The 19,545-nt window shown below is 52.1% G+C and overlaps 1 protein-coding gene across 2 annotated transcripts in view; it reads left to right on the top strand.

The window, feature by feature from the left end:
• The first annotated feature begins 5,338 nt into the window (after positions 1-5,338).
• pwp2h (PWP2 small subunit processome component) overlaps positions 5,339-19,545 on the top strand; it is a 59,618-nt gene continuing 45,411 nt past the window's right edge. For both annotated transcript variants that reach the window (XR_012098861.1, XM_073044755.1), the window contains exons 1-6: positions 5,339-5,419; positions 10,298-10,410; positions 12,523-12,617; positions 15,730-15,829; positions 17,800-17,943; positions 18,623-18,758. Coding sequence is in view for 1 of the 2 variants with exons in the window: in XM_073044755.1 (XP_072900856.1) it covers positions 5,402-5,419; positions 10,298-10,410; positions 12,523-12,617; positions 15,730-15,829; positions 17,800-17,943; positions 18,623-18,758 (606 nt within the window). In the remaining variant the exon portion in view is untranslated. The remainder of the gene's footprint in view (positions 5,420-10,297; positions 10,411-12,522; positions 12,618-15,729; positions 15,830-17,799; positions 17,944-18,622; positions 18,759-19,545) is intronic.

Here is a 19,545-nt window from a genome sequence, read left to right as displayed (position 1 = left end):
AGTTCTAAATGGATGTCCTTCAATCCTGAAGTTGTGTCCTCTTGTCCTAGAATCCCCTACCATGGGAAATAACTTTGCCATATCTAATCTGTTCAAGCCTTTTAACGTTTGGAATGTTTCTATGAGATCCCCCCTCATTCTCCTGAACTCCAGGGAATACAGCCCAAGAGCTGCCAGACATTCCTCGTACAATAACCCTTTCATTCCTGGGATCATTCTAGTGAAACTTCTCTGAACTGTCTCCAACGTCAGTATATCCTTTCTAAAATAAGGAACCTAAAACTGCACACAGTACTCTGTGTGGTCTCATGAGTGCCTATAGGGACTCAATATCACATCCCTGCTCTTATATTCTATACCTCTATAGATGAATGCCAACATTGCATTTGCCTTTTTCACCACCGACTCAACCTGGAGGTTAACCATTAGGGAAATTGCACAGGGAGTCCCAAGTCCCTTTGTATCTCTGCATTTTGAATTTTCTCCCCATCTAAATAATAGTCTGCCCATTCATTTCTTCTACCAAAGTGCATGACCGTACACTTTCCAACATTGTATTTCATTTGCCACTTCTTTGCCCATTCCCCTAAACTATCCAAGCCTGTCTGCAGGCTCTCTGTTTCCTCAATACTACCTGCCCTTTCACCCATTTTTGTATCATTGGCAAATTTAGCCACAAATCCATTAATCCCATTGTCTATTGTACTTGCTCAAAACAATCCCTTTCCAAGCTACCCCATTTTGTCCTTCAGTCTTCCATTTTATTTTAGCGTTTACCAAGGAATTTAACCTTTTCCTTACACCATCCTGTTGTGTGTGATCTTTCTATTGTGTTTCTCATATTAACAGTGAATGCCCACAAGAAGATCTGAGGTGGAGGAGTATTTGGGGCTTATTTAATAAATTTTATTGAAGAATAAAATTAAAGAAATTTCATTTAAAATTATACATAGATATTATCCAACCAATGTTTATTTGGCAAGGTTTAATTCTGATATTGAAACTAACTGTTCTTTTTGTGGTTTATATCCAGAGGATTTATTTCATCTGTTTTGGGATTGTGAATATGTTAAAACATTTTGGGTTGATGTTTGTCAATTAATAGATCAATATATTAATGTGGATTTTACTTTTTGTTTTGGTTTTATGTCTTATTTGGGTTTATTAATAATACCAAATCTCACAGGGATCATTTCTTTATCATAAATCTTTTGTTAATTTACAGCAAATTTTATATCCATAAATGCAAATACAGCGATAAGAAACCTTCATTTATATTTTTTACGTCAGACTTCAACCTATACGTTAATACTCTGAAAACTTCCCATAACCAGAAAGCTGTAAAGACTGTACAAATCTGTCAACGTTTCGGGTTATCTCTGTAAATGTTTCTGTTTTGTGGCTCCTTTTAGATATAGTTCCTTCTGTCCAACAGTATTTAGAGTGGATTTTCTTGTTTATTTGTATATTTAAAGTTAATAGCTATATATTTGTTGCTGCTTCTGTGTGATTCCTTGGCTTCGTTAGCATATGTTTAGTATTTCTGTTTTTGTTTGTGTTCTGTAAAAATAAAAAAAAGTTTAAAAAACCCTTTTCCTCGTCTTGTAAAATTTAATGGTGGTTGGCAGACGACCATAAGGTGCAATACCGCCACCTACTGAGCTGGAGTGTGAAGCAAAGACACAAGCAGTATCATCATCATGTGCAGTGTTGTATGATGTGGCAACCATGGCTTCCCATGACCATGACTGCTCTTGGTAAATTTTTCTACAGAAATGGTTTGCCATTGCCGCCTTCTGGGCAGTGTCTTTACAAAATGGGTGACCCCAGCAATCATCAGTACTCTTCAGAGACTGTCTGCCTGGTGTCAGTGGTCACATAACCAGGACTCGTGATATGCACCATATGACCATCCACCACCTGTCCCATGGCTTCATGTGATCCTGATCGGGGGCTAAGCAGGTGCCACACCTCACCCAAGGGTGACCTGCAGGCTAGAGCAGAGAGGGGGAGCCTTACACCTCCTTTGGTAGAGATGTAGCTCCTCCCCGCCACTCTGATTGGATCGGGTGAGTATACCCAGTGGGCTGAAAGTGACCTGTTTCTGTGCTGTAGCAAGTCAAAACAAGTCAAATGTTTTTCAGAATGTCAAACTGGCACTTGTCTATATTATGACAGCAATAGCCAAACAAAACATCCACGTTAAACTATAAATCCCAAAGATCTCAATTTAGCAACCAGATGTTTCCTTTGCTCCCCGTGGGAACTACATTCAAACTATAAACACTGCACTGCTTCTTGTCCAGTCTACTACCGACAGACACATTAAACCTGAACTGACGCTATGAAAGTGATCTAAATCTGTGAAAATACTGGCGTGGAAACTGAAAAAAAAATAGATAGCAGAAAATACAATTCATAGAATTAGGGATCCAATATATTCCAAAGTTCCAGGGGGAAGCATCACACAGATTGACACCTTCTTGAATTCTCTAGAGTTACCCACTTTAAGCGAAGAACAAAATAGAACGATGACTGCTGACATAACTGAAGTTGAATTAAAAGCTGCAATTAGTAGGCTTAAATTAAGCAAGTCACCAGGATCAGATGGGTATACGACAGAGTGGTACAAAGAATTTAAAAATGAATAATTCCTGTCTTACTCCCCACACTGAAATGGGCTCTAAAAAAGGCACAAATGCCACCCAGCTGGAAGAAAACCATAATCTCAGCTATACCGAAAGAAGGCAAAGATAAAATGGAATGTGGGTCATTAAGACCAATATCTGTTCTTAATGTAGATTATAGAATAATCATGGCCAAACGATTAGAAGAGTTTCTAACCACACTGATACATAATGATCAGACAGGTTTTATACGACAACGCCAGACACAAGACAATATACAAAGGACACATTATGGATCATATACAAAAAAATAAAATCGAAGCAATAGTGACAAGCGTGGACGCTGAAAAGGCATTTGATTCGGTTAATTGGAATTTTCTTTACAGAGTTTTACATAGATTTGGTTTCCAAGACACAATTATTAAAACTATACAGGCACTATATGACAATCCCACTGCCAGGATTAAAATCAATGGATATTTATAAAATAGTCTTACCCTAGAAAGGGGCATGAGACAGGGTTGTGCATGGTCACCACTACTCTTCGTGTTATATCTGGAACCATTAGCTCAATACAACAGACATAATGAAGATATCAGGGGAATTACTATTAAAGAGACAGAGCATAAATTGGCTTGTTATGCAGATGACATTTTGATCTATCTAGGGCAACCAACATACTCTTTACCTAAATTGATGCAATCCTTTGAACAATATGGTCAATTATCAGGATACAAGATCAACATAGATAAAACCCAATTACTCTTATATTACTATAGTCCACCAAGAGAAATTGAAAGTAGATACCTCTGGGCATGGCACACAGAGTCTGTCAAATATTTGGGCATTATTATGCCAAAAGATTTGGCAAAATTATCAGAATGTAATTATCAGCCTACATATAAAAAATTAAGGAAGATATAACAAGATGGAACCTAATTCCTTTTCTTGGTCTCAGTCCAAGGATAGAATCTATTAAAATGAATATACTGCCCAGACTATTAACCAAAATTAATTTATTGAATGAAACAAGATGTTATCAAGATATATATGGCAAGGTAAAAGGCCTAGAGTTCGTTTCAGAACTTTGCAATTAGCCAAAAAAGGGGGGATAGGGCCTACCTTCTCTTAGAGATTATTATTTTGCAGCACAGTTGAGAGCTGTAATATGTTGGTGCAACCCATCATATGACGCTCAATGGAAAAACATTGAGGACAGGATACTCTCCATCCCCATACAAGCAATTTTGGCTGATAACAACCTACAAAGTTACATAAATACTATTGATAACCCGTGGGTCAATGGACTCTTAAAATATGGAAAACTATTATAAAATATAAACTAAAGAGAGACATTGCAATTCTTAAATGGTGTGCATATGACTCAGATTTTACGCCGAATAAACTGGATGCTAGATTTAAGGACTAGATAGCTAAAGGAATAACAATTCTTTGCAATATAATGAAAGAAGGAACACTGTTCAGTTTTGAAATGCTCAAAGAGAAACACTTGTTAGAAAAACAACTTTTATCGATATTTACAGATGCAACAATATGTTAATAAGGCAGTTAAAAATGTAACCAAGGCAAGTACATGTCTGATAGAGTTATTTAGAAAAGCATATAATTCAGACAATGGTAGTAGAATCATTTCAAGCATGTATAAGGGTTTGTCAAATCTTAAAACACATTTGACTTCATACATTAAAACAAAATGGGAGAAGGAAGGAGGGATAATAATATCTGAGGAAGAATGGACAATAATATGGAGGTATCAAAGGAAGTGTACCAGTTCACAGAAATGGAGGGAGTTTGGATGGAAAAACTTGATAAGATATTTTATTACACCTTCTCAAAAATCCCATTATGATAGTAAAATCCTTGTTTGCTGGAGAAGTTGTGGAAATCAAAATGCAAACCATTATCATATTTTCTGGGAACAGCACACACAAAATGCTGGTAGAACACAGCAGGCTAGGCAGCATCTATAGGGTTCGCTTCTCCCTATAGATGCTGCCTAGCCTGCTGTGTTCTACCAGCATTTTGTGTGTGTTGTTGTTTGAATTTCCAGCATCTGCAGATTTCCTCGTGTTTGCTTATATTTTCTGGGAATGCCCCGTTCTCGAAAGACTATTGGAGTGGGATACACAATGCCCTACAAGACATCTTTAAATGTGAAATACCCTTAGAAAGTAAGACCATATATTTTGGGTATATACCTCAAGAATGGTTGAAAAGAGATAAATATTTAATGAATATACTGTCAGTAGCTGGCGAAAAGACTCTTACTAGGAAATGGTTATCACAGGAGAGCCCAACTTTAAATACATGGATGGAAATTACAATGGACATTTACAAAATGGAGATGATAACAGCATCTGTTAATCATAAGCTGGAACAATTTGATTCATACTGTGAAAAATGGTTTAACTACATAATGCCTCATAGGCCTGATTTTATTCTCACAAATCAATGAATATGTTGTAAAAAAAAGATCACTCCCTATTCGTACATAGTTTTCTCAGATAATTATTATGTGGAGATTTGTGACATATGATATATATGTGCAGTATCTGAAATACATCTTACGGAAATGTTTGTTTGATGATAAACTTCAATAAAAAATAAATTACAAAAAAAATTAAACCTGCACTAGGAGCGGGGCGGGACTAGACCCGGAAGTGCGTGACTGAGAGTGGGGCGGAAGTGGGTCTCCCCGAAACCGGAAGCGCGTGTATAGTATCGTCACCGCGTGTGTAGAGTGTGAAGCCGGGATGAAGTTCGGTTATCGGGTGAGGGGTCCCGTGGGGTGGAGGGTCACAGGGGTTACGGACTGTGGTGGGTGGGTGAGGAGTCCCGTGGGGTGGAGGGTCACAGGGGTTACGGACTGTGGTGGGTGGGTGAGGAGTCCCGTGGGGTGGAGGGTCACAGGGGTTAAGGACTGTGGTGGGTGGGTGAGGGATCCCGTGGGGTGGAGGGTCACGGGGTTACAGACTGTGGTGGGTGGGTGAGGGGTCCCGTGGGGTGGAGGGTCACAGGGGTAGCGGACTGTGGTGGGTGGGTGAGGGATCCCGTGGGGTGGGGGGTCACAGGGGGTAGCGGACTGTGGTGGGTGGGTGAGGGGTCCCGTGGGGTGGAGGGTCACAGGGGTTACGGACTGTGGTGGGTGGGTGAGGGGTCCCGTGGGGTGGAGGGTCACAGGGGTTATGGACTGTGGTGGGTGGGTGAGGGGTCCCGTGGGGTGGAGGGTCACGGGGTTACAGACTGTGGTGGGTGGGTGAGGGATCCCGTGGGGTGGAGGGTCACAGGGGTAGCGGACTGTGGTGGGTGGGTGAGGGATCCCGTGGGGTGGGGGGTCACAGGGGGTAGCGGACTGTGGTGGGTGGGTGAGGGGTCCCGTGGGGTGGGGGGTCACAGGGGGTAGCGGACTGTGGTGGGTGGGTGAGGGGTCCCGTGGGGTGGAGGGTCACAGGGGTTACGGACTGTGGTGGGTGGGTGAGGGGTCCCGTGGGGTGGAGGGTCACAGGGGTTACGGACTGTGGTGGGTGGGTGAGGGGTCCCGTGGGGTGGAGGGTCACGGGGTTACAGACTGTGGTGGGTGGGTGAGGGATCCCGTGGGGTGGAGGGTCACAGGGGTAGCGGACTGTGGTGGGTGGGTGAGGGATCCCGTGGGGTGGGGGGTCACAGGGGGTAGCGGACTGTGGTGGGTGGGTGAGGGGTCCCGTGGGGTGGAGGGTCACAGGGGTTACGGACTGTGGTGGGTGGGTGAGGGGTCCCGTGGGGTGGAGGGTCACAGGGGTTATGGACTGTGGTGGGTGGGTGAGGGGTCCCGTGGGGTGGAGGGTCACGGGGTTACAGACTGTGGTGGGTGGGTGAGGGATCCCGTGGGGTGGAGGGTCACAGGGGTAGCGGACTGTGGTGGGTGGGTGAGGGATCCCGTGGGGTGGGGGGTCACAGGGGGTAGCGGACTGTGGTGGGTGGGTGAGGGGTCCCGTGGGGTGGAGGGTCACAGGGGTTAAGGACTGTGGTGGGTGGGTGAGGGATCCCGTGGGGTGGAGGGTCACGGGTTACGGACTGTGGTGGGTGGGTGAGGGATCCCGTGGGGTGGAGGGTCACGGGTTACGGACTGTGGTGGGTGGGTGAGGGGTCCCGTGGGGTGGAGGGTCACGGGTTACAGACTGTGGTGGGTGGGTGAGGGGTCCCGTGGGGTGGGGGGTCACGGGGGTTACGGACTGTGGTGGGTGGGTGAGGGGTCCCGTGGGGTGGGGGGGTCACAGGGGGTAGCGGACTGTGGTGGGTGGGTGAGGGGTCCCGTGGGGTGGAGGGTCACAGGGGTTACGGACTGTGGTGGGTGGGTGAGGGGTCCCGTGGGGTGGAGGGTCACAGGGGGTAGCGGACTGTGGTGGGTGGGTGAGGGGTCCCGTGGGGTGGAGGGTCACAGGGGTTACGGACTGTGGTGGGTGGGTGAGGGATCCCGTGGGGTGGAGGGTCACAGGGGTTACGGACTGTGGTGGGTGGGTGAGGGGTCCCGTGGGGTGGAGGGTCACAGGGGTTACGGACTGTGGTGGGTGGGTGAGGGATCCCGTGGGGTGGAGGGTCACGGGTTACGGACTGTGGTGGGTGGGTGAGGGGTCCCGTTGGGTGGAGGGTTACGGGTAGCGGACTGTGGTGGGTGGGTGAGGGATCCCGTGGGGTGGAGGGTCACCGGGGTTACGGACTGTGGTGGGTGGGTGAGGGGTCCCGTGGGGTGGAGGGTCACGGGTTACGGACTGTGGTGGGTGGGTGAGGGGTCCCGTGGGGTGGAGGGTCACAGGGGTTACGGACTGTGGTGGGTGGGTGAGGGGTCCCGTGGGGTGGAGGGTAACAGGGGTTACGGACTGTGGTGGGTGGGTGAGGGGTCCCGTGGGGTGGAGGGTCACAGGGGGTAGCGGACTGTGGTGGGTGGGTGAGGGATCCCGTGGGGTGGAGGGTCACAGGGGTTACGGACTGTGGTGGGTGGGTGAGGGATCCCGTGGGGTGGAGGGTCACGGGTTACGGACTGTGGTGGGTGGGTGAGGGGTCCCGTGGGGTGGAGGGTCACAGGGGTTACGGACTGTGGTGGGTGGGTGAGGGATCCCGTGGGGTGGAGGGTCACGGGTTACGGACTGTGGTGGGTGGGTGAGGGGTCCCGTTGGGTGGAGGGTTACGGGTAGCGGACTGTGGTGGGTGGGTGAGGGATCCCGTGGGGTGGAGGGTCACCGGGGTTACGGACTGTGGTGGGTGGGTGAGGGGTCCCGTGGGGTGGAGGGTCACGGGTTACGGACTGTGGTGGGTGGGTGAGGGGTCCCGTGGGGTGGAGGGTCACAGGGGTTACGGACTGTGGTGGGTGGGTGAGGGGTCCCGTGGGGTGGAGGGTAACAGGGGTTACGGACTGTGGTGGGTGGGTGAGGGGTCCCGTGGTGTGGAGGGTCACAGGGGGTAGCGGACTGTGGTGGGTGGGTGAGGGATCCCGTGGGGTGGAGGGTCACAGGGGTTACGGACTGTGGTGGGTGGGTGAGGGGTTACGGACTGTGGTGGGTGAGGGGTCCCGTGGGGTGGAGGGTTACGGGTAGCGGACTGTGGTGGGTGGGTGAGGGATCCCGTGGGGTGGAGGGTCACGGGTTACGGACTGTGGTGGGTGGGTGAGGGGTCCCGTGGGGTGGAGGGTCACAGGGGTTACGGACTGTGGTGGGTGGGTGAGGGGTCCCGTGGGGTGGAGGGTTACGGGTAGCGGACTGTGGTGGGTGGGTGAGGGATCCCGTGGGGTGGAGGGTCACGGGTTACGGACTGTGGTGGGTGGGTGAGGGGTTACGGACTGTGGTGGGTGAGGGGTCCCGTTGGGTGGAGGGTTACGGGTAGCGGACTGTGGTGGGTGGGTGAGGGGTCCCGTGGGGTGGAGGGTCACCGGGATTACGGACTGTGGTGGGTGGGTGAGGGGTCCCGTGGGGTGGAGGGTCACAGGGGTTACGGACTCTGGTGGGTGGGTGAGGGGTCCCGTTGGGTGGGTGGGTGAGGGGTCCCGTGGGGTGGAGGGTCACAGGGGTTACGGACTGTGGTGGGTGGGTGAGGGGTCCCGTGGGGTGGGGGGTCACAGGGGGTAGCGGACTGTGGTGGGTGGGTGAGGGGTCCCGTGGGGTGGGGGGGTCACAGGGGGTAGCGGACTGTGGTGGGTGGGTGAGGGGTCCCGTGGGGTGGGGGGTCACAGGGCGTAGCGGACTGTGGTGGGTGGGTGAGGGGTCCCGTGGGGTGGGGGGTCACAGGGGTTACAGACTGTGGTGGGTGGGTGAGGGGTCCCGTGGGGTGGAGGGTCACAGGGGTAGCGGACTGTGGTGGGTGGGTGAGGGGTCCCGTGGGGTGGAGGGTCACAGGGGTTACGGACTGTGGTGGGTGGGTGAGGGGTCCCGTGGGGTGGGGGGGTCACAGGGGTTAGCGGACTGTGGTGGGTGGGTGAGGGGTCCCGTGGGGTGGAGGGTCACCGGGGTTACGGACTGTGGTGGGTGGGTGAGGGGTCCCGTGGGGTGGAGGGTTACGGGTAGCGGACTGTGGTGGGTGGGTGAGGGATCCCGTGGGGTGGAGGGTCACAGGGGTTACGGACTGTGGTGGGTGGGTGAGGGGTCCCGTGGGGTGGGGGGGTCACAGGGGGTAGCGGACTGTGGTGGGTGGGTGAGGAGTCCCGTGGGGTGGAGGGTCACAGGGGTTACGGACTGTGGTGGGTGGGTGAGGGGTCCCGTGGGGTGGAGGGTCACAGGGGTTACGGACTGTGGTGGGTGGGTGAGGGGTCCCGTGGGGTGGAGGGTCACAGGGGTTACGGACTGTGGTGGGTGGGTGAGGGGTCCCGTGGGGTGGAGGGTCACAGGGGTTACGGACTGTGGTGGGTGGGTGAGGGGTCCCGTGGGGTGGAGGGTCACAGGGGTTACGGACTGTGGTGGGTGGGTGAGGAGTCCCGTGGGGTGGAGGGTCACAGGGGGTAGCGGACTGTGGTGGGTGGGTGAGGGATCCCGTGGGGTGGAGGGTCACAGGGGTTACGGACTGTGGTGGGTGGGTGAGGGGTCCCATGGGGTGGAGGGTCACAGGGGTTACGGACTGTGGTGGGTGGGTGGTGAGGGTTTTGGGCCAGGTTGTTGGGCTGCAAGAACCTGGTTCAGGGACCGGGAGTCGCAGAAGATGGAGGGGTGGAGGGAGGTGTCGGGTAGGGAACGGGGGATTTAATCCCCCAGTCTATATCTGCACTAGCCCTGTCCCCGACCGGGCCGAGCTCTCACCCATCCCCTCCAAACAACCCCCCTCCACCCTGCTGTACTGACCACTGACCTGACCCATGGCTCTGCCCAGACTTCTCACTACTCCCCTGCTCAAATCTTCCACCTCTCCCCAAGCCCAAACCATCTGCCCGTGCCCCCGCCCCATGTGCCCCTACTGTGACCTTTTGCCTCTCTCCTTGCCCTACGCTCTGTGCCCCTATTTTGACCTCTCACCTCTACCACCATCTCCCTACTCTCACCTCTCTCCTGCTCCAATAGTACATCTATCCCCCCCCGCCCTAATCTCAATGCCCCTCTTCTGACCTCTCCCCCAACTCGCTCCGACCCCTGCTGTGAACTCTCAACCCCGTCGGGTTCGCCCTGAGTGACAGTGTTGTGTTTGCCCTGCAGTTCTCCAACCTTCTGGGGACAGTTTACCGGAAAGGGAACTTGAACTTCTCGCCGGACGGGAGTTCAGTGCTGAGCCCAGTGGGGAACCGCCTGTCTGTCTTTGACCTGAAGAAGTGAGTGGGAGTGATCTGAGGCTCTTGCTTCCTGCAGGGTGGGGGTGGGGTTGGTGGTCAGCCCAAGAGGATGCTCCTAGAGGCTCACAATATTTAAATATCCAGATAAGCCAAAGCGTACGAGGCTACTGCCAAGTGCAGATTCATGGTATTGCTGGAGGTGGTCAGCATGGAGATAATGGGCTGAAGGGCCTACGATAGCAGGAGACCATAGTGAGCTCTGATATGCCAATATAGTCTGTGCTCAGTTTCAGAATTGGGTTTATTACCGGTGACAGATGTTGTGAAATCTTGTTTTTTATATCAGATGTAGTGTTACTATATATCACAAAATCAAGACAAATTTTAGAGTTGTATGTGGACACATGCTTTGGTAATAAATCAACTTTTACAATAAAATTGCAAACGAATAGTGAGGAAGTGTCCATGAGTTCAATGTCCATTCAGAAATCTGATGGCAGAGGGGAAGAAGCTGTTCCTGAATCGTTGAGTGTGAGACTTCAGGCTCCTGTGCCTCCTCCCTGATGGTAGAAATGAGAAGGGGGTTTGTCCTGGGTGATGGAGATTGGTGATGATAGATGCTGACTTTTTGAGGCATTGCCTTTTGATACCGGTGAAGCTAGAGCCCATGATGAATCAGGCTGAGTTTACAACTTTCTGCAGCTTTTATCAATCCTGTGCAGTGGCCCCCCCCATACCAGACTGTGATGCAGCCAGTTAGAATGCTCTCCATGATATATCTCTAGAAATTTGCGAATGACTTTGCTGACATACTGATTCTCAAACTCCTGATGATGTATAGCCACTAGTGTGCTTTCCTTGTGATTGCATCAACGTGTTGAGTGATAAACAGTGTCCCCAGCCGTGGGTGAATACCGCCCTTCAAAACCTGGACCATCTGCTGCCCCTCTGGCAGTTTTATACGGTCGAGGGCAAGGCATTGAATTTTGGTAAGTTAATCCAGGACAGGATATACACATTGCCCTGGGGAGTGTTGTAGAACTGAAGGAGGTTGGGGTGCAGCTTCATGGTTCTCTGAAAGTGAAAATGCATGTGGATAGGGTGGTGGTGTAGATTTTTGACGCTGGTCTTTATCAGTCAGAGTGTTCGGTGCAGGAGTTGGGGTGTGATGTTACATCCGTACAGGGCAATGCCACAAGGAGGTCAGACTGTGGGAGGAACCCCATGCGCTCATTGGGAGAACGTACAGACTCCTTACAAACAGTGGTGGGAACGCCAAGATTGCAGCTGATGGGAGTGGGGCAAGCAATCCCCGAGCAGGGTGGGTGGGATCCTGCTGGCCCTTTCCCATATCTATTTTATTTCATTTAGAGGTGCAGCCCTAGTGGGCCATTCGGCCCTTTGAACCTTGCCACCCAGCAACTCCAAACCCCGACTTAACCCTAACCCAGTCACAGGACAATTTGTCCGGTCTGTCTTTGGACCCTGGGGGAAAACTGAGCACCCAGTGCCCCCGGTGGTGGGTAGGCTGGTGATGCACCGGGCAGTATCGACTATGTGCTGTAGATCCTTGTGTCCAGCACCGTGCAGTTTCTGTACCGTGCACTGATGCAGCTTGTTGGGGTGCTGTCTGTTGCACATCGCTAGCATGATGTGAGTATGGATGTGCTCAGTGCAGCTGGGGTTGTATATAGTGACGTCTTCAACACCGTGAGGGATCCCACCCACCTGCTCATGGACCGTTTGTCCACTCCATAGGGAGGAGGCTACGTAGCATCCACACCAGAACCAGAGACTCAAACAGTTACTTTCCCCAAACAATAAGGCTGATCAACACCTCCACCCACTAACTCACCCCCAACCACCACTACTTTATCATTTCCTGTCAGTCACCTTAGGTACCTTATGTCTAGCATCACTTTATGGACATACGATCAATCTAGTACAGTACGTAAGTTATCTTGTGTATTTATATTTACTGTGTTTTAAGTTTTTTTAAAATCTTATTGTGTTTATTTTGTGCGAAATCGGATCTGGAGTGACAATTATTTTGTTCTCTATTATACTTGTGTACAGGAAATGACATTAAGCAAATTTGATTGTATGCACATTGATAATGAATTTACTTTGATTTGTTTTGGTCCCCTGCAGTAACAAAGCAGAGACGTTGCCGTTGGCTCTGAACAGGAACATTGTGTGTGTGGGACAGTCTCCCGACGGGCATCTGGCCATCCTCGTCGATGAAGGTGAGTCCTCCTGCAAACACACCATCTCCTGCCCAGACTCAGCTGATCGGGCAGCGTCTGTGTGCAAGGCAGAGGAAGTGTCATGTTTCTGGATTGAGAGGAGAGACCGGCATAGAGAGAAGAGGGCAGTGTGGTGCAATAGGAGCCTGAGATGATTGGTGGACTGGGTGGGGGCAGTGGAGGAGGGGCAAGTTAGGAGATGGTGGTAGGTGGATGGTAGATGGGGCAGAGAGAGAGGGGAAGGTGGGGATGAGGGAATAAGTAGTATAAATGAGGTAGGCCGAGGGGAGAGTGAAGGTGGGATGGGGGAAGTATCAAGGTTGGAGACGACAGATGGAGGAGGGGGAGTCACAAGGCTGCCTCAGCTGGTATCTAGGCAACAGATCCTGGGTGCCGAGGAACACAGCAGGTAAGGCAGCGTCGATCGAGGGGAATGAGCAGTCGGTGCTTTTGGTCAAGACCCTTTGAGTGACCTGAAACATCAACCATCCCTCTGCCTCAAGAGATGCCTCCTGACCCCCTCAGTTCCTCCAGTGCTCTGTGTGTTGCTGGAGGGAGTAAGGAAGTATATTGGACTTTGATTAGTAAAGGAGGTGAGAATATGACCCCGTAGGGGAGAGGCACGTTGCAGGTGACCCCGTGGGGGAGAGGTACGTTGCAGGTGACCCTGTAGGGGAGAGGTACGTTGCAGGTGACCCTGTAGGGGAGAGGTACATTGCAGGTGAGCCCGTAGGGGAGAGGTACGTGCCAGGTGACCCTGTAGGGGAGAGGTACATTGCAGGTGAGCCCGTAGGGGAGAGGTACATTGCAGGTGAGCCCGTAGGGGAGAGGTACGTGACAGGTGAGCCCGTGGGGGAGAGGTACATTGCAGGTGAGCCCGTAGGGGAGAGGTAAGTTGCAGGTGACCCTGTAGGGGAGAGGTACGTTGCAGGTGAGCCCGTAGGGGAGAGGTACGTTGCAGGTGACCCGGTGGGGAGAGGTACGTTGCAGGTGACCCTGTAGGGGAGAGGCACGTTGCAGGTGAGCCCGTAGGGGAGAGGCACGTTGCAGGTGACACTGTAGGGGAGAGGTACGTTGTAGGTGAGCCCGTAGGGGAGAGGCACGTTGCAGGTGAGCCCGTGGGGAGAGGCACGTTGCAGGTGACCCTGTAGGGGAGAGGTAAGTTGCAGGTGACCCCGTGGGGGAGAGGCACGTTGCAGGTGAGCCCGTAGGGGAGAGGTACGTTGCAGGTGACCCTGTAGGGGAGAGGCACGTTGCAGGTGACCCCGTGGGGGAGAGGCACGTTGCAGGTGAGCCCGTAGGGGAGAGGTACGTTGCAGGTGACCCTGTAGGGGAGAGGCACGTTGCAGGTGAGCCCGTGGGGGAGAGGTACGTTGTAGGTGAGCCCGTAGGGGAGAGGTACGTTGCAGGTGAGCCCGTGGGGGAGAGGCGCGTTGCAGGTGACCCGTAGGGGAAAGGCACGTTGCAGGTGAGCCCGTGGGGGAGAGGCACGTTACAGGTGAGCCCGTGGGGGAGAGGCACGTTGCAGGTGAGCCCGTGGGGGAGAGGCACGTTACAGGTGAGCCCGTGGGGGAGAGGCACGTTGCAGGTGAGCCCGTGGGGGAGAGGCACATTACAGGTGAGCCCGTGGGGGAGAGGTAAGTTGCAGGTGAGCCCGTGGGGGAGAGGTACGTTGTAGGTGAGCCCGTAGGGGAGAGGTACGTTGTAGGTGACCCTGTAGGGGAGAGGCACGTTGCAGGTGAACCCGTAGGGGAGAGGCACGTTGCAGGTGAGCCCGTGGGGGAGAGGCACGTTGCAGGTGACCTTGTAGGGGAGAGGTACGTTGCAGGTGAGCCCGTAGGGGAAAGGCATGTTGCAGGTGAACCCGTAGGGGAGAGGCACGTTGCAGGTGACCCTGTAGGGGAGAGGCACGTTGCAGGTGAGCCCGTAGGGGAGAGGTACGTTGCAGGTGACCCTGTAGGGGAGAGGCACGTTGCAGGTGAGCCCGTGGGGGAGAGGTACGTTGTAGGTGAGCCCGTAGGGGAGAGGTACGTTGCAGGTGAGCCCGTGGGGGAGAGGTACGTTGCAAGTGACCCCGTGGGGGAGAGGCACGTTACAGGTGAGCCCGTAGGGGAAAGGCATGTTGCAGGTGAGCCCGTAGGGGAGAGGCACGTTGCAGGTGACCCTGTAGGGGAGAGGCACGTTGCAGGTGAGCCCGTGGGGGAGAGGTACGTTGTAGGTGAGCCCGTAGGGGAGAGGTACGTTGCAGGTGAGCCCGTAGGGGAGAGGTACGTTGCAAGTGACCCCGTGGGGGAGAGGCACGTTACAGGTGAGCCCGTAGGGGAAAGGCATGTTGCAGGTGAGCCCGTAGGGGAGAGGCACGTTGCAGGTGACCCTGTAGGGGAGAGGCACGTTGCAGGTGAACCCGTAGGGGAGAGGCACGTTGCAGGTGAGCCCGTGGGGGAGAGGCACGTTGCAGGTGACCTTGTAGGGGTGAGGTACGTTGCAGGTGAGCCCGTAGCAGAGAGGTACGTTGCAGGTGAGCCCGTAGGGGAGAGGTAAGTTGCAGGTGACCCTGTAGGGGAGAGGTACGTTGCAGGTGACCCCGTGGGGGAGAGGCACGTTACAGGTGAGCCCGTGGGGGAGAGGCGCGTTGCAGGTGAGCCCGTAGGGGAGAGGCACGTTACAGGTGAGCCCGTGGGGGAGAGGCACGTTGCAGGTGACCCTGTATGGGAGAGGCACGTTGCAGGTGAGCCAGACACTGATAGGGGAAGGGAAGGGTGGTGGTGCTGGGATGGGGAGCCCATGGGTGAGAATGTGTATGTAGTAGTTGCAAAGACCAATGAGGTGATCTCCTCTGGAGCCAACCCTGTGCCAGTCTGTAACTCTCCATTCCCCGTGGGTGTAACCCGTCTCCATTCTCTTGTAGAGGGTGCGGCCGTGCTGGTCAGTCTGTTTAACCCCTCGTGGGTGTAACCCGTCTCCGTTCTCTTGTAGAGGGTGCGGCCGTGCTGGTCAGTCTGTTTAATCCCCCGTGGGTGTAACCCGTCTCCGTTCTCTTGTAGAGGGTGAGGCCGTGCTGGTCAGTCTGTTTAACCCCTCGTGGGTCTAACCCGTCTCCGTTCTCTTGTAGAGGGTGCGGCCGTGCTGGTCAGTCTGTTGCGGAAGGCAGTGTTGCATCATTTCCACTTCCATGCTCCAGTGCACTGTGTCTCCTTCTCTCCCGACGGCAGGTAAGTGCCCTGACTCCTCACCAAACTCTCCCCTCACCCTCATTCAACGTCAGAGCTCGAGACCCTCGTTGCAGTTCCAGCGTGGAGGGATTGAGCCCCCTCCCATCTGGGGGCCATCACTCCCTGACCTCCCCGTGGTGTCGAATCATGCAGCAGTCCGAGATTGGAATTCACTCGGTATCTGGGGCTGGTAAATGATGATTGTAGGGGGATACACATCTTCGGGGGCTGATTGGCAGTCAGCCTGCTCTGGTAGGGGGCCGTGGTAGTCAGGGCATTGGAGTTCAGAGTTCAGTCCTGCCATTCTCTGTAAGAAGTATGTGTGACCTCCCTGTGGGACGCTTGGGCTTCCTCCCACGGTCCAAAGACTACCAGTTAGTAGGTTAATTGGACATTGTAAGTTGCGCTATGATGTTAAAGTCTGTCCCGAGCCTTCTTGGCTCATCAGGCAGGTGCTTATGCTAGTGTCGTGGCGTGAAGTGACTGAGAGTACGAGACTCCCCCCCCCCCCCCCCCCCCCGATAGGACGCCAGTCTATCTCAAGGTTAACATTTTGCCGGTACCCATTTTCAACTGGAGCAATGTGTGGTTAAGTGCCTTGCTCAAGGACACAACATGCTGCCTTCGACCTCATGACCTTCAGATCGCTAGTCCAACGCCTTAACCACTTGGCCATGCGCCACAATGCCCTGTGATTAGGCTACAGTTAAATAGCTGGGTTCCTGTTGCTCCAACCCTTTGAGCCAGAAGGACCTGTTCCACACTCTTTTCTCTAAATAAAAATAAATGAATGAATCTTTTCCTGACTGCAGTCAGTATTAATCTGGGAGCTGTGACGTGTTACTAAACTTGGAGTATCGTGCAATGTCTGGTCACAACACAGGAAGAGTTGGTTTATTGTTCTCCTATACTGTTCACACAGATCAGATCAGATCTTTACTTTCCGGTGGTGACGGGTGAGAGTCTAGGGGGGTGTCAGAGGTACATTTCTTTACAGAAAGGGAGTGTGTGTGTGGAATGATTTGCCAGGAGTGGTGGTAAAGGCAGATACATTAGGGGCATTTACGAGACTCTTAGATGGGCACAGGGATGACAGAGAAATGGAGGGTGATGTAACAGGTAAAAGATTGGATTGAATTTAGATTAGGTTAAGAGGTTGACACAACATTATGGGTTGAACTGTACTGTTCCATGTTCTTAAACGATGACAGGATGCAGAACAAAGTCCAACAACTGCAGAGAAAATGCAGTGCAGGTGGACAATAAGATGCAAAATCGTGAGGAGATAGATTGTGAGGTCGAGTCCAGCTTATCATATTAGGCCATTCAATAGTCTCCTAGAGAAACCGTCCTTGAGCCTGGTGGTATGTGCTCTCAGGATTTTGTATCTCCTGCCTGATGGGAAGAGGAAAGGGGAGAATGTTCAGCTGTGTGAGTCTTTGATTATCCTGGCTGCTTGACCGAGGCATTGAGAAGTGTTGACATTCCACAGGGAAGGCTACGTTCAGTGATGTGACACGACTCTCCACAGGTTCTTGTTGGCATGGGCAGAGCAGTTGCCTGACCAGCCATTATGGATCGGTAGACAGGATATATACCAGAAGCAGAGACCTCAGCTTTGTCAGGGATCCACCCATCCATCCCTCAGTCTCTGTGACCTCCAGCTCACAGGCAGACGGTACCTCAGTGTAAGAACAAGGATTTATGGCTAACAGCTTCTTCCCTCAGGCTCTGAGATTTCTGACACTACTGTTCATGGCTTGGGTGCTGTCTGTTTGCGGCCTGTGTGCCGTTTATGATCTGTGTACTGTTTGTGGTTTTATGTTCTGTTTGTTTTGCACCTTGGACCCTGAGAACCATTGTCTTGTTTAGCTGTGTACACGTGTACAGTTACATGAAAATAAATTTCCACCTCAACTTTAAAATTTAAAATCGATTTTAAAAAGTGTAAATGTTTTGTTGTCTACCAGGAAATTTGTGGTGACCAAGGAGAATGTTGCGCTCATGTACCATGCGCCCGGCAAGTCCCGCCAATTCAACCCCTTCGTTCTGGACAAGTCCTACTTCGGACCCTATGACGAGACCACCTGCATCGACTGGACTGAGGACTCCAAGTAAGATGAGACTGGAAACTCGCAGCGGTTCCCCACATCTACACCCTGCCCAGCGCGATTCCACTGGTCACTCATTAGCTGGTTGATGTGGTGTGAATTCCCGCAGACAATGGTGACCAGAAAAACCCTCAAGTCGTGTGGGTAGTCAGTACACTCTCATTCCACTATCACCTTGACATCGAGAAGCTGCCCGTCCCACAGTGTGACCCTCCCTCAGTAATGCCCCTCCCACAATGTGACCCTCCCTCAGTAATGCCCCTTCCACAGTGTGACGACCCTCCCTCAGTAATGCCCCTTCCACAGTGTGAACCTCCCTCAGTAATGCACCTCCCACAGTGTGAGCCTCCCTCAGTAATGCCCCTTCCACAGTGTGACCCTCCCTCAGTAATGCCCCTTCCACAGTGTGAACCTCCCTCAGTAATGCCCCTTCCACAGTGTGACCCTCCCTCAGTAATGCCCCTTCCACAGTGTGAACCTCCCTCAGTAATGCCCCTCCCACAGTGTGAACCTCCCTCAGTAATGCCCCTTCCACAGTGTGACCCTCCCTCAGTCAGAATCTATGTGCTGGTGTGTCTTTGCGGGGAGTGCGATGTTGGGGAGTCAGCCTGTGGTTTGCCTGTATTACAGTTTGAGCTGATGGTTGTGTTGCTGCCTGTGGTGATGGTGACGTGCGTTACAGGTGTTTTGCTGTGGGCAGTCTGGACAGCAGTACCTGGGTGTTCGGAGCAGAGCGGTGGCAGAACCTCATCTATTACTCTTTGGGTGGGCACAAGGACGCAATTGTTGGATGCTTCTTCGAAGCTGGCAGTCTTGATGTGAGTACTTGTGATTCAGTGTCGTGTCTGACGGTGACTGGAAACCTGTGGGAGAGTTTTACAAGTGGAAAAGCCGTTGCACGGGGCAGTTCCACTCTCTTGACTTTGGAAGCCCGATTCGAGTGGTATAAATAATCAGAATGAACTGGGGTCGTCCTCAGTTGCAGTGGGTGACCGTGACATCTGTGCTTTGTCATGCCTTCACTGGTCATGGATTGCCTTCCTGGCCGTAGATGCTACAGTTCAGAAACAGACCTTCTGCCCATCTAGTCTGTGCCAAACCATTAATCTGCCTAGTCCTATTGACCAGCAGTCGGCCAATAGGCCTTCATACCCTCCCATCCACATACCTATCCAGATTTCTTTTAATTGTTGCAGTCCAATCCCATTCCACCATTTCCACAGGCGGCATGTTGCACAGTGTCACCACCCTCCGAGTGAAGAGCTTCCCCCTTTCACCCTTAACATATAATCTCTAGTTGTTCTCTCACCCAACCTGCTTGCAGTTACAATCTATACCCCTCGTAATTTTGTATATCGCTATTAAATCTGCTTTCAATTTTCTACATACTGAGGAATTGGGGAATAAAGTCCTAACCTATTCAACTTTTCCTTATAACTCTGGTCCTCGAGTTCTGGCAACATCCTTGTAATTCTTCTCTGTACCCTTTCAAACTTATTAATGTATTTCCTGTAGGGAGGTGACTAAAACTGCCATAATACTCCAAAGTGGCCTCAGTAACATCTTACATGATGTACTCAGTGCTTTGATTTATCAAGGTCAATG

Source organism: Hemitrygon akajei, chromosome 5, assembly GCF_048418815.1.
Source record: "Hemitrygon akajei chromosome 5, sHemAka1.3, whole genome shotgun sequence".
Classification (NCBI taxonomy): domain Eukaryota; kingdom Metazoa; phylum Chordata; class Chondrichthyes; order Myliobatiformes; family Dasyatidae; genus Hemitrygon; species Hemitrygon akajei.
Note: the sequence above shows the minus strand (reverse complement) of the source record. Positions and strands in the feature narration are given on the sequence as shown.